This window comes from Staurois parvus, unplaced genomic scaffold (genome assembly GCF_062004578.1).
Source record: "Staurois parvus isolate SC_StPar_1 unplaced genomic scaffold, SC_StPar_1.0 ptg000362l, whole genome shotgun sequence".
NCBI lineage: Eukaryota > Metazoa > Chordata > Amphibia > Anura > Ranidae > Staurois > Staurois parvus.
The window spans coordinates 9,281,392-9,297,500 of record NW_028318158.1 but is presented as its reverse complement, the minus strand read 5'-3'; the positions used below and the strand labels follow the sequence as shown (position 1 = coordinate 9,297,500).

The window sequence follows — 16,109 nt, the reverse complement described above, 5'->3', positions numbered from 1 at the left end:
ATTTGTTAAGCCAAGATTCTATATTTCTGCACTGTGTGGAAACGACACAAAGCATGCCTAGCACCAGGGAATTACACTTGTTGTCAGGCCCTCTTTATTGACATTTTTCGTTCTACCTTTCATCCAGATGTTCCGTACAAAGTTTTATTATTTTTGTTTGCCACAAAGTCCTGCTGGAGGGAGTTGCCTGATATTTATGATGTGATCCTTGGCTTTCACCATATAAATTGACATAAGCAAATGCCATGTTGGCCATAAATGTGGATTGCTGTGGCTCCTGAAGTTTAAAGATTATTGGTAGACACATTCCCAGAATAGGGGCTACTGAAGCTTCATCCACATACAACTCTTTAGAAGCTCCAATGTGGTATTTTTTAAAAAGAAACTGAAGTTCATATGTACATAAAACCTCTTGCCCTTGCTATTTTGTTAATGATTTTTATGCACTGACAACTGCTCATGTGTATAATCTTGGCATCTATAATAGAGACTCTGGACCTAGAGGAAGAGTGTGCATAGGTGGCGAGGAGGGAGCGTGGACCCCACGCTGCTGAGGATACGTCTGCCATAATGTATACAGGCTCCAGTTGATGAAGGTTATGCTTCCTCACAGAGTTTGGCAGCTCAGTACTCAGGAAATGTTTTGTGTGACCTCTTTTCTCTGTGATCAAGTGCTGTAAGTTGCAAATTTTACTGTCATGTTAAGTGTTTAGTGTTGTAATCCTTTTTTTCATGCAAAAGTGCTGTAGACATAATAAAGCTGATTTACTGAAATAGTTGAGAATCTTCACTTTAGTAATCCAATCGTGTGAAAAGCAAATTTCTGTTTTTCAACTGCACATGATTTGATAATTGACATTAATCTTCACACGGTTTGAGAGAACTTTTCGCAAATTCTTTAGTAAATCTGCCTCCATTTGACCCCTTCAAGCCACTGTTTCGTTTTGAGTTTGACAAGCTTGCTCTATACGCTATAGTTTCCCTTTAAAGTATTACTAAACCCAGGACCCTGCATTCACTATATCTGGTACATAGAACATGGAAGTGCAATTATTTTAGTAAATATATACTGCAAAATGCCTTTTCTCATCAGCAGTTAGAGCAGTCTTGTGACTTCTATCAGTGTTCAGCCGAGCACTGGTTAAAGCTTGTAGGTGGAGTTTCCATTTTGAGCTAGGAGGATGTAGAACCCCTGGCCTCTGTCTGGACAGTGCTGATTGGCCCTGTGCTGATTGGCCCTGTGCTGATCACATGCAACCTCCAAAGAAAAAACCTATCTAGCAATACACCCCAAACTGAGCAGATCAAAGGGGATTACTGAAAGAAGGGAAGGATCAGAGAATTTTGGAACAAACAGCCTTTTTATGCAATGCAGAGGATTAACCCCTTAGGTTCCACAGTGAGTATAACAAGCATGCTTTACTGCATATACAGACTGATGTTACTGTTGTGGGTTTAGTTACACTTTAAGCACAGTCTCCCTGTCTATGTCTGATATGGTTTGCAATGGTCTGGATAACCGTTGAATGTCTGCAGTGCAGTAGGCATGCTGTGTGCATTCGGTGTATCCCAACCACGACTCCTGCAGCTGTGGGGTTTCATCTTTCAGGGATCTTCGTACTTTTCTGTGTAATTGCACTGAGCAGCTGATGGCATGAACTGCAGGAATGATAAAATGCCAGGGGGATCAGGCTAATTTCAGCAGACAGAGAGAAGTCATTTTATTATTGGCTGCATTAATTAAATTCATAGGAAAGGCAATACTACTCGGCATCCCCAGCGGAAGGGTGAAGGTCATTCTAAAGATAGGAATTGTTTCCTTGACTCCTCCTTCTGTCCTGCTATGAAAGTTCAATACCAGGCAACAAGTGAAGTGCCAGTTCTACAAAGGAAATCTAGATACAGTGGCAGGAAAAAGTATGTCAACCCCTTGGAATGAACACGTTTTCTGCAGTCATTTGCGAAGGAATATGATCTCATTCTCATCAGTAGACAAACTCACTGGGGGTGAGTGCAAACTGTGGAGCAACTCTGCATAGAAACCAATCCGATTCTAGTTTTTTTTTGTTTTTTTTTTGTCAAAGCTTAAGTGAACAAAGAGAAGGTAGCACTGCTCCAGGTAGGCTCACCACTTCCACACTCCACAACCCTTCAGCATGTGCGCTGGCCAGTGTGCTTTAGATCAAAGGAAAGTCCGGGAGCCTGCACTAAAGCACATATCCACTTTATTGTATAGAAAAGCAGCTTAAAAACACCAGACTGTATGCCAGTGGGGTAAAAAACAAGGTTCACGTGTATCGTGCTGACCTCAGTGCTTAAAGTGGAGTTCCACTCACTCTAAAATAATAAGTCAGCAGCTATTATTATTATTATTATACAGGATTTATATAGCACCAACAGTTTGCTGAGCGCTTTACAATATAACGGGAGACAATACAGCAACAATACAGTTCAATACAAGAGGGATAGGAGGGCCCTGCTCCTTGGAGTTTACAATCTAGGAGGGAGGGGCTAGTGGTACAAAAGGTAGTAACTGTGGGGGATGGACTGGTTAGAAGGGTAGAAGGTTCCATTATTAGCTGAGGGCAGGATAGGCTTCCCTGAAGAGAAAGGTGTTCAGAGATTGCCTAAAAGTGAGCAGAGTAGGCGATAGTCTGATAAATTTGGGTAGAGAGTTCCAGAGGATGGTGGGAGCTCTGGAGGAGTCCTGGAGATGAGCGTAAGAGGAGAAGACAAGGGAGCTAGAGAGTAGGAGGTCTTGCGAGGAGCGGAGAGTATGGTTTGGGTGATATTAGAGACAAGATCGGTGATGTAATTTGGGGCAGAGTTATAAATGGCTTTATACGTTATTATTAATGTTTTGAATTTTATTTGTTGTGCAATGGGAAGCCAGTGGAGGGATTGGCAGAGAGGGGTGGCAGATACAGAACGGTTAGTAAGGTGGATGAGTCTGGCAGCAACATTCATGATAGACTGAAGAGGGGATAGCCTGCAATGAGGTAGGCCAATGAGGAGGGAGTTACAATAGTCAAGGCGAGAGATAACCTCGGAAACCACTAAGCAACTTAATCACTCCCTTGTTAAGAACGACCGTATCTTGGAGATGTTGCGGAGGTGAAGTCTACAATATTTGGACAGCGATTGGATTTGGGGCTGAAAGGACAGATGGGAGTCTAGGATTACACCTAGTACCCTGGCATGAGGGGAGGGATTGATGATTGTGTTATTGATCTACAAAAACTGTAGCTGCTGACTTTTAAAAAAAAAAAACAGCCACTCACCTGTCCTACGAACCCACGTTGCCCATGTCGCAGCCCATTTCACAGTCCGTCCTGTATTCCTGGAGGCCGGAATCTTCAGTGTGAGCACTCGGCTGTGTCAACTTGCGGCATCACAGCCGGCTGCCCACTGCACGAGTAGCGCTGCATTTCCTGAATGGCCGCGTCGTCTTCTGGGACCTGTCACGTGTTTCACAAGACTTCGGGGAGGGAGGGTAGGAGGACAACTTCTGTTTCCGATCGCCTAGGTTATTGCAGTGGGAGTGGGTACCTGTCAAATTCGGGTACCCGTTCCACCCTCCGCTCCCCAAAGGTGACAGTCCTTTAGTGGGGAGCGGGGGACCAACCAATCTGTAAAGCGGAACTTCCACTTTTGGGTGGAACAAAGTGATTTCTCAGCAAAAAAAAGCATGGAGACATTGGTGGATGGGTGAGTTTGCTTTGAATAATAAAAATCGGTTAAATAGCTCTTTTGGTTTGTGGTGCTCAGGTACAGTGTAGTTCCGCTTTAATTTGATCACATACAAACAATTCTAATTCCTTGTGTCTCTTTATTGGGCACACACATTAAACATTCAGTGCTGGAGGAAAAAGTAAGTGAACCCCTGGAGTTATTGGTTGGTCAAACCCTTTTTTGGCAGCAAGTGTTTTCGGTAACTCTGGATCAGACTTTCAGTCATCAAGCCTTTAGCTGTTACTCTTGGGTTCTTCCTTACCTCATTGAGGATTCTGTGTTGTGATTTGGGAGTCATCTTGGTTGGGTGCCAACTCTAGGAAGAGTAGCCACAGTACTAAACTGTCTCCATATATAGATCATCTGTCTGACCGTCGACTGATGGATGCCTAAACATTTTGAGATTGCTTTGTATCCCTTTCCAGCCTTTTGCAGGTCAACTACTCGTGATCATATGTCTTCAGAAAGCTCCTTTTTGCTAGGCATGGTTCATATTGGCTGATGTTTCTTATGAACAGCAACCTTAAAATGTTTGAGTGTCTTATCAATCAAAGTAGCTCTAAACCACACATTCAGGCTCCTTTCATTAAAGTGGTATTAAACCAAAAATTTAATATATTGCAGCTTACCAATCCTCAGATATGGTGGCTGCGTTTGTTTTTGTTTTTTTTGGTTTTCCCTCAGTTTTCACCTTGTGGTCAAGCCAGCAACTTACCTCCTGTTTCAGAGTATCTCCACTTTGAATGAATGAGCACACAGGCACAGCAGCATTGTCAGTGTGGAGGGGTGGTGGGGGGAGGGTAGTGTTAAATGTACCAGCTGATTTAAATACACTAACAAATTGTAGCCAAACTCCAGCTCAGGCTTTATATACAGTTACAGCAAACATTTTTTTCCTTTTGGAATAAATGTTTTAAAAGAAAAAAAGCTCATTGTAAGCACCTCTGCCAGAGTTTCTCATCCCTGTAAATTGAGATTTATGGAAAAGAGCTTGTTCTTTTGAAAAAAAGACTTACTGGCCAGATCGCCAGATGAAATTAGATATAAGAAAGCCTAAAAAAGAAAATGAATGCAGCGATCACATCTAAGAATTGGTAAGCTGCAATATAATGTTTGCTTTGGGGTTTAATACTGCTTTAACTGGACTCCAGGCATGCAAACCACTGACTCCACTGGCGCTCGCTCGACTGCCACCCCCCCCCCCCTTTCCTGACCTGTCGGGCTGCATACAATCCATTGACTTCTGTTTTTTGGCCGTTGCAAGGTTTTTCATAGAAGAAAAATAGGGTTTTCTTCCTTTCAAAAAAATGGATGTTAACGGATGCGGACATTACCAGATGTAAATGGATGATAATCCTTTTACATCCGCTAGTCCATAGAATCACATGGATGCCTGTTTTTCATCCGTAGACAGACAGATGAAAAACGGGCATACGGAACGCCCGTGTGAAAGAGGCCTTACTGTTCAATGGGTGTGTTCAGTGAAGACACAAGAACTTAGAATTTTGTATATCGGCTTAAGAAAATTGTGTTTGTCTACTGTGACTTAGATGAGCATTAGATCACATTTTATGGCAAGATACCAGTTAATTCCAAACGGTTACCACACTTTTTCTTGCCACTGTATGACAATTGTCCATCACTGCTGCTTGAACATCTTTTGGCCACTTGTATGTTTTGTGCTCACAGCCTCTTGTGCAAAGTGTTTGTGGAGTTTCTCATTTCTCTTGAGTATTTTTTTAATATGTCCCATAGGGCAGTAGTGTGTTTACATCCTATATACTGCTACATTGATATGGAGATGGGGCCTTTGCTTGTTTTCCTATTCCTGTGTAACAGATAGTTTTGTGTACTGTCTATTCTATCCGTAGTTTGTAATTGTGTGTAGTGGTTTTTCTGAGCATGCTCTTTTTAGTGACCCCTTACCCCTGATTTGACTTCCGCTTCTTTCAGTTGTCTATTACTTCTGCCATGAACTGATAATGGGTTTTAAATGGATGCTTTAAATACTCCACTTCCCCCAGTTGGTTTTACAGCTCTTTGATAGTGAGGTCAGATGGTGTTTCTATGCGAGCTGCATCTGCATCCTGCTCAGAGACCTGTGTAATTAGTGCAGTTGACATTACTGGGAGGGCTGTGTTGGCATGCATACTGCCATTGGTGACACCCACACATGATGCCGACAACACAATATTTACTTCCTGTAGACCAGCTGACCAGGGGTTGTATCTATGACAGCCCAATCACTGACGAAAGAGTTTTTTGATGCAGGACGTCACTCACTCTGGACATATATGATTCAACGGACTTTAGAGGCACAGTGAGGAAGGAAAGCAGAATAACGCTGCATTGATGGAGCCAGGAGACAAAAGCTACAGTTCAGCTTTAATTTAGTGTGCAGTACTATTCTCTTCTGGGTGTTCATTGTGTATATACATACATGAATAAATGACAGTCTGTCCACACCAGCTAACTTTAATTGCAGGTTGGAAGGCTGTAAAGGCTTTCTGTATATTTGTATCACGTTAACCACTTTGTTCTCTTTTAACAGAAAAGGATGGGAAGGCTTTCCACCCAACCTATGAAGAGAAACTGAAGCTGGTGGCTCTTCATAAACAGGTTCTCCTGGGGCCTTACAACCCCGACACTTGCCCTGAAGTTGGCTTCTTCGATGTCCTTGGCAATGACAGAAGGCAAGTCTGATAGATATTACCTCTGGTGTTTTGGTTACTTCCATATACTGCCTACTCATTATTTATTAACTGCCTTTTTTGGTTGTTCCTATACCTCTGGTATGAAACTGCCAGATCTTGCAACCTTACCCCACTGGAAGAATGGTATATATTGATGTGTGGGTCCACAGGGCAGCAGTAGGCATTACATGCGTTCAGTGCATGCATGCCCCTTCATCAGGTCACCTGATAAAGGAGCATGCATGCTCTGAACGTGTGCCAGGCCTACTTCTGCAGTACCTGCAGCTGACATCACTCCCGCCTGCTCTGTGGACCCACTCTGACCAGGAAGTACTGGGAACCACCAGCACAGCCAAGGTGAATGCAGTTGAGACCTGCCTGTAGCAGGACCAGCCAGGAGTTGCGCATTGGTTGACACCAGTTTGACAAGCGCTCATTTGACTACCACTATTGTGAGTTCCCAATTTTATGGAAAAAAATTATTTGCTTTTATTGCTGCATTTAGACGGTGCTGCTTCTCTCCTTTTTAGGGAAAAAAACAGTTATGCTCACCAAGTACATACATTTTATATGATTATATCAAGATCTGATCAAAGCGTTATACCCCTTAAATACGAGCATGGGACTTTTTCTGTGGGACTGCGCACAGTGTTTGTGCCGAGAGGGCGCTGCACAGCGCACTCCCAGCACAGAGCCCTTGGTCTTGTACTAATAATTGGTGACCTGGTTCCTGATCACCTGATTGCTGTGATAGTCTCCTCTTGAATGGAGAAAAAGATACATGGTTTAAAAAAAAAAAAAAAAGTGGGGGTTTTAACTAGGTTAGCGTCAAAGGTCTGGGTCAGTGTATTTTCTGTTGAATTAACAAAAAGCTATTTTTTGCGTTCAATAGGTTTATTGAGAAGAAAAATACAAGTTGAACAACCCCTGACATCAAGCATAGAGATCATCATAAAAAAGCAATATTTCATTGAGTATCAATGTGTTAAAAAGAAAAAAAATGCACACTATTGTTTTCAGACCAAAATATAGTCACAAATGACATACACATATGTAGTATCTGCGATTCTCAGGAGCAGAATTTATTTTGGGTGGTTCTTTTGGTGGTAGGTTATTTTAATAGCAAGAAATATACAGCTACATTTTAAAAATATATATATATTTTTATTGTTTTGTACCAGATTTCCTTTTATCTAAAAAAAATTAAATCAGGTGATATTCATGACCTAGCAGGGCTTTCTTTCTGCCGGAACGCGGCGGTACTGCGTTCCGCCACCTTTTTCTTCTTGTCCCCGCTCACCGACTGCCTCTGCAGAGCTGACAAGCTATGCAGAGCAGCGAAAGTGACAGGTGCCGGACGCGGCTTGTTTATGTCATGCTTGCGCGTGCCCGGCACCTGTCACTGCCGCTGCTCACAGCCGGTGAGCGGGGACATGCACGCTTCACCCCCCCCCCTCTACCGCCAGCGTGTAAACATCGGGGGCGCGCGGCCACCCCCATAGGAAAGGTGTATCTTAGTACACCCGGCGGTGCGCGCTGACGTCATCACGCCCTCTGCTCGTCGATCCTACCATAGCGCGGATCGTCAGCATCAGGTAAGGAGCGGCGATACAATTTTTCTCGCTTTTCTTGCTAATGTGGGGGGGGGCAGTGTTACTCGCTATTCTTACTAATGTGGGGGGGGGGGGCGGTGTTAATTCCATACATTTACTTTTATAGCCCCTCCCAAATTTTACTTGCATTCCTGTTCTCTAAAGGGGTGGTCCTAGGGTTTGATGGGGGCGTGGCCAGGTTTGGGTGGGGGAGTTCCACCACCTTTCCTCTGAGAAAAAAAGCCCTGTGACCTAGTGATGGTCAAAGACTGTACACCTTCTATAGGCATTTTTGAAGAGTGAGTAGTCGTAGATTGAAGACACATTATATGTGTATGAGGCTGCTAGAGATCACGGTTATTATAGCCCTTTACAAATCAATTTGTGCTCCCTTCAGCCCTTTTGAAATGATCTCTGCTACATTTAATAGTTCTCTCAGCAAGGTTCATTATAAAAGATAATAGGGAAAAAAACATCATAAAGGATGGGTAGGACAAAAAAAGTAAGATGGTGGTAAATAACAGAAGCCTTTAAACCACTAGAACCTAGTCTAAAAAACCTTTTTTACCTGGCTGAGCTAGCACCTAAGCAAGGCCAAACGGACAATTGTGTGCCGGGGCACCGAGGGCCACAGAATGGGTAACAAAATGCAGCTTGGACACTGGGGGCTTATAATGAATTGGTAGCTCAAACTGTTTTATCTTAATCATTCAATACATGACATTGAACATGTATTTATCAACCATGGGTAATATACAGACTATAGTCTAGTGACTGAACACTGCCAAAAAAAATTGCTAGGGCCGCCCCTAGCGCACATTCTTATAAGTCCACCCAGTCTGTGAGATTCCAGTGCTTGGCCAATGTCTTTAGGTGATGTACCTGTTCTTCTCCAGAGAAGTAAGAAGTATTTTTCTTTGTAAGCCATTCAGTTTTTCTCCAGGGCTTCTGTCAAAATCTAACTGCTTAATGCCCTGGGGTGTCTTGCATTTTCTATATCGGTATCACTTCGTGTGTATCTTGGGGACTGTACCTGAACCCCACTATGTCAGGCCAGCCTGTAATGGTTGCTTTGGGAACAGGATCCTGCATGAGGTGTTCACCTTGGCACGAATTGTAACGGGTGCAGTAAGGGTGCTATACAGATCCAGGGCTGTGCACTTATTCTATGGTTCCTAGACCCATTGGGGGTATAATCACCATGATGGGAGAAGCCTGGATCTGTAGAAGGCCCAGCATAGTGAATAAAGTAGAAAAGGGTTTCCCTGTTTCCTGACTTTTAATACCACAATTTGCATTGCATAGCACACTGCGGTTTTACGGACTGAGGATTTGGGATTTATTCATTTATTTGTGGTACCTTTTGCCATTTCATTACATTTCTGTTCACTTTGTGAAATTTCCCCTAACTTGCTGTTGCATTTTTAGAACAGCAAGTGAAGGGAAATTCCCCAATGGGAAAAAGCAGAAAATAAACTGACAAGGGTTTTTTCCACTTCATACTGTTAAAGGTGGCTAAAAGATTCACTTTCCATGTCTACATTGGAACAGTTTAATCTTTACTGGTCAGAACCTTGACTGCTAAAACCCAAATACACCAAACAATGCTTACCTATTAGATTATCCCTGTGCCATTTATAGCTGTTATAAGTGTCTGACAAATGTGTGTTTCTGTAGGAAAGAATGGGCTGCCCTTGGCAATATGAGCAAACAGGAAGCCATGACTGAGTTTGTGGGGCTGCTGAACCGATGTTGTCACCTGTTCTCCACATATGTTACATCACATAAAATAGAGAAAGAGGAGCAGGAGAGGAAGAGGTAAGCCTCCCACCAAAATGGCAGCAGTCTTCACAACAAATATCCTTGTCTTTATTGTTTATCCCCCTGCTAGTGGTCAATACAATCTTTTTATCCCAGAAAAAAATGTTCTGCTGACTTATTGCTAAAGTTGCAGAACTCTTTGCTCTTTTATGGTTTGCTAAGGCAGCCATGGTATTGACCAAGCTAAAATATATCTTTCCTTTTAGGAGAGAAGAGGAGGAGCGCAGGAGGCGGGAAGAAGAAGAACGACAACGTCTGCTTAGAGAAGAGGAGAAGCGGAGAAGGGAGGAAGAGGAGAGATTGCGGAGAGAGGAGGAGGAGAGGATGCGCGCTGAAGATGAGCGATTCCGCATGGAGCAGCAGAAGTAAGAAACTAAGTTAATCCTGCCTGAAAGCTCTTCATAAGAGTGTGTGTAAAGTTAATTGGTGTTTGTTTGGAAGTTATTACTTAAGTGTTAACAATATACAGTGCCTTGAAAAACTATTCGTACCCCTTGACATTTTCCACATTTTATTATGTTACAACCAAAAATTTATTTTATTGGGATTTTATGTGATAGACCAACAAAAAGTGGCACATAATTTTGAAGTGGAAGGAAAAGATAAATGGTTTTCAAACTTTTTTACAAATATCTGAAAAGTGTGGCATGCATTTGTATTCACCCCCCTTTACTCTGATACCCCAACTAAAATCTAGTGGAACCAATTGCCTTCAGAAGCCACCTAATTAGTAAATAGTCCACCTGTGTGTCATTTAATCGCATTATAAATACAGCTGTTCATCATCCTGAACACACCATCCCCACCGTGAAACATGGTGGTGGCGGCGGCAGCATCATGTTGTGGGGATGCTTTTGTTTAGCAGGGACAGGGAAGCTGGTCAGAGTTGATGGGAAAATGGATGGAACCAAATACAGGGCAATCTTAGAAGAAAACCTGTTAGAGTCTGCAAAAGACTTGAGCCTGGGGCGGAGGTTCACCTTCCAGCAGGACAAAGACCCAAAACATACAGCCAGAGCTACAATGGAATGGTTTAGATCAAAGCATATTCATGTGTTAGAATGGGCCAGTCAAAGTCTAGACCTTCGGACACCGTGGAAAATAGATCGTCGTATGGGACCTCTGTGCGAGGTCCCGATCATGTGATCACTGATTGGCCAATCAGTGATCACATGCAGAGTAGTAAGCAATTTGTCACTTATGACATCATTGCTTACTACGTGTGAAATCTGTGAATGATCACAGAGGTCACATGGAACAAGGCTATTCACAACAGCCTTGTACCATGTGACAAGCTGTGACCAATCATGGCTCACACAATAGTTCTCAATGGCTGCAAGAATGCAGCCAGAAAGGAGGAGAAATTATTGCTTTTACAGCCTTTATGGGTGTAAAAGCAATCGGTGTAAAAAAAAAAAAAAAATCTTCATCACCCCCCCACAAGTAGTACAGTGTCACCATGGTGACACTGTACTGCTAGGGTGAAAGTATATAGAAATAAATATAAAAAAAATAAAATAAAAATGTAAAAAAGTTTTTAAAAATTATAATTTTGGGTTCTAAACTAATTTGGGTTATTTTTTTTTTTTTTTTACTAAAAAGATAACTGAATAAAGTTTGGGCAAGATTTATGATGAAATATTATTTATTTGCAAAATTGTATAAGAAAACACTTTTTTTTTTTTTTTTTCAAAATTTTGGGACTTTTTCATTTATATAGCAAAAAAAATTTAAATCCCAGTGGTGAATAAATACCACCAAAATAAAGCTTTATCTCACAAAAAAATGCTAAAAAATTAATATGGGTACAGTGTTGCATGACCGCGCAATTGTCATTCAAAGTGTGATAGCACTGAAAGCTGAAAATTGGCCTGGGCAGGAAGGGGATAAAAGTGTCCAGACTTGAAGTGGTTAAGGAGAATGTAACAGGAGGAGTTGGAGCACACAATGGCGGGTGGGGACACTCAGGACTCCAAGGTGAGTTGGAATAGACACAGGAATGTTATCCGGGTGATCTAGCTACTTGGGCTTCCAGGATGCAAAAAACCAGGGCACGATTTTTAATGCCTTGTTCATACTTGCTCAATATACTGACACTTAACAAATGTGGCTATAGAGTTAATGCGAGTTTGTGTCGTGTTTAACACGCATTAAAGGTAAGTTAAAACCACTCCTCCCCAAACACATGCCAGTGAGTTTATGGTGTGTTACCATAGACTTGAGTAGAAGACATTGAGATGCTTCAATTCCATCCAAAATCTACATGAAGCTTCATTTTTGAAGAGCAGCAACACGACACAAACTCTTCATGTTTGATAATGTGAACAGCACTGTGTGCTGTCCATAGTATTGCAAACTGCTTTACTAGGAGTTTGAGGAGAGTTAAAAATGTGCCTCAAACTCCTGCTTTTTAATATCTGTGTGAAAAAAGGCCTAAAACTGTACCTTTTAACTTAAATATCACTTTTAGTGAACCGATTCTTCATTTTATGGTGTTCACGCCCAGTCATCCACACATGGAGAGGTTTCATTTTTTGTTTCTGTGTGTAGCGGCTCAGTTTGCTGCTCAGTACATAGTTGGGCTCTAATTAGGAAATGCAAAAGTCAGTTTGTACAACCCCAGTTCAAAAAACGTTGGGATGCTGTGTAAAATATACACAAAAACAGGATGCAATTATTTGCAAATCCGTTTATGTAGATTTTACACAGCATTACAACTTTTTGGAATTGGTGTTGTTATGTAAGAACCCTTAGTCAGTCTAAGTAGCTAGGAAATATAATGCAGCCACTGAAATGAATTGGGGAATGCTCTAAACTGTAACTATATTTTGAAGAACTATTGGATATTTGTCTGGTATTTGTCCATGGGCTCTGTTTGCTACTAGAACAGTTTATATACTGGTTTTCTGATTTTGTGGTGAGTACAAGTGAAATGCAGCTGCTGGTATGCGGAGGCCCTTTGTCACTTTATTCCAAAACCTAGTCAAATTTGCAATTTATTTGGATAGAATGTGGAAGGGTGCACATTTCTGTCAGGATTTTATATTCTATGTCCTTGTTGGTAGGATTTTCCCTCACTTCCTGTCCTTGTAACACCTGAGAAGCAAATAGGCGAATCTGTTGCCACAGGAACAGGAAGGACCCTTCCTCACTTTACTAATAAACCTCTTTGTTTCTTCCCCTGTGGGAAAGATTTACCATCCTTTCTTGTCTGGACTGAAAGCAGGGGACCCAAATGGCAATTAAACATTTCCCACTCTATCCAAAAAAAATAGTTTTACTGGAAATTAGCCTTTAAGGATTATGTTCTATATTGTAATTAAATTGGCTCTTTAGCACACATAGTGTAGCCCATTCTGAGAGAGAAAGGGCTATAGCCTTCTGATGGTGAAATACTCCAGATGCAAAGGCACTAAGTGCTTGGGAGCATTAAGAGTGACTTTGCTTTATGTCCTCACAGGCAGCAAATCATGGCAGCTCTGAACTCACAGACAGCTGTTCAGTTTCAGCAGTACGCAGCACAGCAGTACCCCGGAAACTTTGAGCAGCAACAGATCCTTATCCGACAACTGCAAGAACAGCATTACCAACAGTACATGCAACAGCTCTACCAAGTTCAGCTGGCACAGCAACAGGTATGTCACCAGGTCCCATATTTCACAAATACAACAGCAAGTATATCTCTAAATTGGACTAGTCGGGAATGGGCATTGGTAATCTTCAGTCTTATGGTTATAATAGTGTAGCTCTACCTGTTAGGAATCATCTGTGTGCTATTAATTTTTTTCCTTTACTGTCAGCTAAGTGTCAGAATGCCCAGGCAGCACCTTTTTTCTGTCTCTTTTCAATGTTGAGCTCAGGAAGGAAAAAAGGAAGGCCCGACAGTCAGCCTGACAAAGAGGGAATACCGGTAAATCAAGAATAAAGTAATCCCTGAGAGTTAAGTCCTTCTCTATTGTAACAATTCAACAAAGGAGATACTACTAATGGCCATCTGGTATCTGTGCTTTCTTTATCGTACATCCCGGGACACAGAGCAGGCTATTCATGACTATGTGGGTTATATGCTACCTATAGGTGAATAGACATTGGCCGACCGATCAGAGAGGAAGTCCTCCCTTATATAACCCCTCCTACACAGGAAGTACTTGATGTTTTTTGCCAGTGTACGTAAGGTGGATGGCACTGAAAGTGTTGCTTGTGCTCCAGGAGCATACCTAAGGTCTAGTATGGTTCCTTCGAGAATCATGGACTTTAATTGGATCCATTCAGAAAGCTGTGAGCCAAAATGGAAGGTACCTGAGCTTAACTGGATAAGGAGAAGAATCCTTGGGGTTTTGCCTGTAATGCAGCCTTGCGGCACTGGACCCCGCGTGGATAGAACCCTGTGCAGTTTTAAATCTGACCAAGGAGCTTTCCAGTGGGGTGCTATATGGGTCCAAGGCAGTGGCCCCACCATGGGGGCCAGGTCCCTGAAGGAACGTATGACAATGTCCACCATGATGGTTGATGGTGCCTGGCGGAAGTCAGGGACCTGTGGCGAGACTGACAAGCCTTTTTTTTTTTTTTTTTTTTTTTTTCTCTCTGTAAAAAAGAAAAAAAAAAAAAAACGCTTAAAGATCAAATTTGGAGGGAAAAGGAGAGGTATTGTTTGGCCACAGTTTCCACCAGGGGGAGTGCTCACAGCATTTTAGTCGGGGACATGCTTGCCTGTTTCTGTTGGGGCCACTAGAAGGAGCATTCTAGTTCCTAGGAGTGCTGCCGGACATCGGCCATGAGGTGCGTACACGGCTGCGTGCTCGTATTCGGCGGGCGTGTGCGAGCACGAGGTTCGCGCACGGATGCACAGTAGTGACTGGAAACAGAAGTCAGCCATATTTATTTATCAGGAGGCCTGGACACAAATGCGCTGCTGCCTCTGGTGAATTCCTGTGGCCAGGACACAGAGCAGGCTATTCAGTGGGGCATGTAAGTACTCCTCTGAGGGGGAAGGAGCGTTGGCCAGTCAGTCACGAGCCGCCTTTGGTGGCCCATTAGGTCAATAATTTCCATTGAGGTTTTTCTTAAGCACACTACTTGCATAGTTGTATTTTGTGGTTTGTGTTTACTATTGGAGGTGCACAGGTTTTTATGGTATCTGAAGTAATGTCTTCCAGAAAGCGGAATAGGGGAGGCACAGCAGGAAGGGGCATTAATGTGCCGCCACCAGGTCATGAGGGACCTAGCCGAATGGCCGCTGTAATATCCTCTCTTGGAAGGCCAGAAGCGACTGGGCAGTCTGAGCCACTGTGTTTATCTGGCATTGTGGCTACTACTGGAGCATCTGCCTCAGCATAAGTAACCAAGGATGATCTTGCTTCAGCCTTAGCGGGCTTAGAGGATAAGATCGCAGCTATCATTGCATTGGTTTTGCAGGGGACTAAGTAATCGGTTTTTGGGCTGCTCAGAACTTGGGGGGTATCGGTCATAGGTTATCTAGACAATCTGTTGCTCAGAGGTCAGTTGGTGCCAGGTCTGAAGCAGGATGTGGTCCTTACGATGTAGATCCTGGAACAGCTGGGCTGGGTGCTCAACTTCAAGAAATCGGCTCTGGAGCCAGTACAGAGCCTGGAGTATTTGGGGGTGTTCCTAGACACGGTTCAGGCAAAGATATTTCTGCCTCCAGGGAAACGTTGCACCCTGAGGAACGAGGTTTGCAGTTTAAACATTGGATATGTCAATTGGATCTGTCAAGCCTATGGTTTGCAAGGTAAATCCCACCCTTTTGGATGAAGGCACACTCTACCAGGCGTGTGAGGGCATTTTAAGCAATCTACCATCAAGTGTTAGTGGCTCAGGTTTGCAAGGCCCACTACATGGTCTTTGGGTTCACACATTCACAAGGTTCTACCAGGTGGATGTCGGAGCCGCAGAGGATTCTGCCTTTGGCCCGCAGTGTTTTATGGATAGCTGAGTAGGTCCTGAGGGATTATTGATGGTGGCTATCATGTTGTCACCCTCCTCAAATTTCTTTATTGCTTTGGGACATCCCGCATAGTCATGAGTAGCCTGCTCTGTGTCCCGTGGTGTACGATAAAGAAAACTGGATTTTTTTTTCTACATACTTACCTGTAAAATTCATTTCTTGAAGTACATCACAGGACAAGGTCCTGCCCATCTTTCTGGTATTTCATTGCTTGCTACAAAAACTGAAGTTCTTCCTATGTAGGAGGGGTTATATAGGGGAGGACCTCCTCTCTGATCAGCCAGTGTCCATTCACCTATAGGTGGC

General features: G+C 42.9%; 1 protein-coding gene across 1 annotated transcript in view; it reads left to right on the top strand.

Annotated features, from left to right (window-relative positions):
* Positions 1 to 16,109, top strand: part of ACBD3 (acyl-CoA binding domain containing 3) — a 47,474-nt gene that overhangs the window by 19,359 nt on the left and 12,006 nt on the right. Inside the window, exons 2-5 of the mRNA XM_089685094.1 lie at positions 6,284 to 6,425; positions 9,695 to 9,835; positions 10,045 to 10,203; positions 13,299 to 13,473. Of these exons, the coding sequence (XP_089541220.1) occupies positions 6,284 to 6,425; positions 9,695 to 9,835; positions 10,045 to 10,203; positions 13,299 to 13,473 (617 nt within the window). The remainder of the gene's footprint in view (positions 1 to 6,283; positions 6,426 to 9,694; positions 9,836 to 10,044; positions 10,204 to 13,298; positions 13,474 to 16,109) is intronic.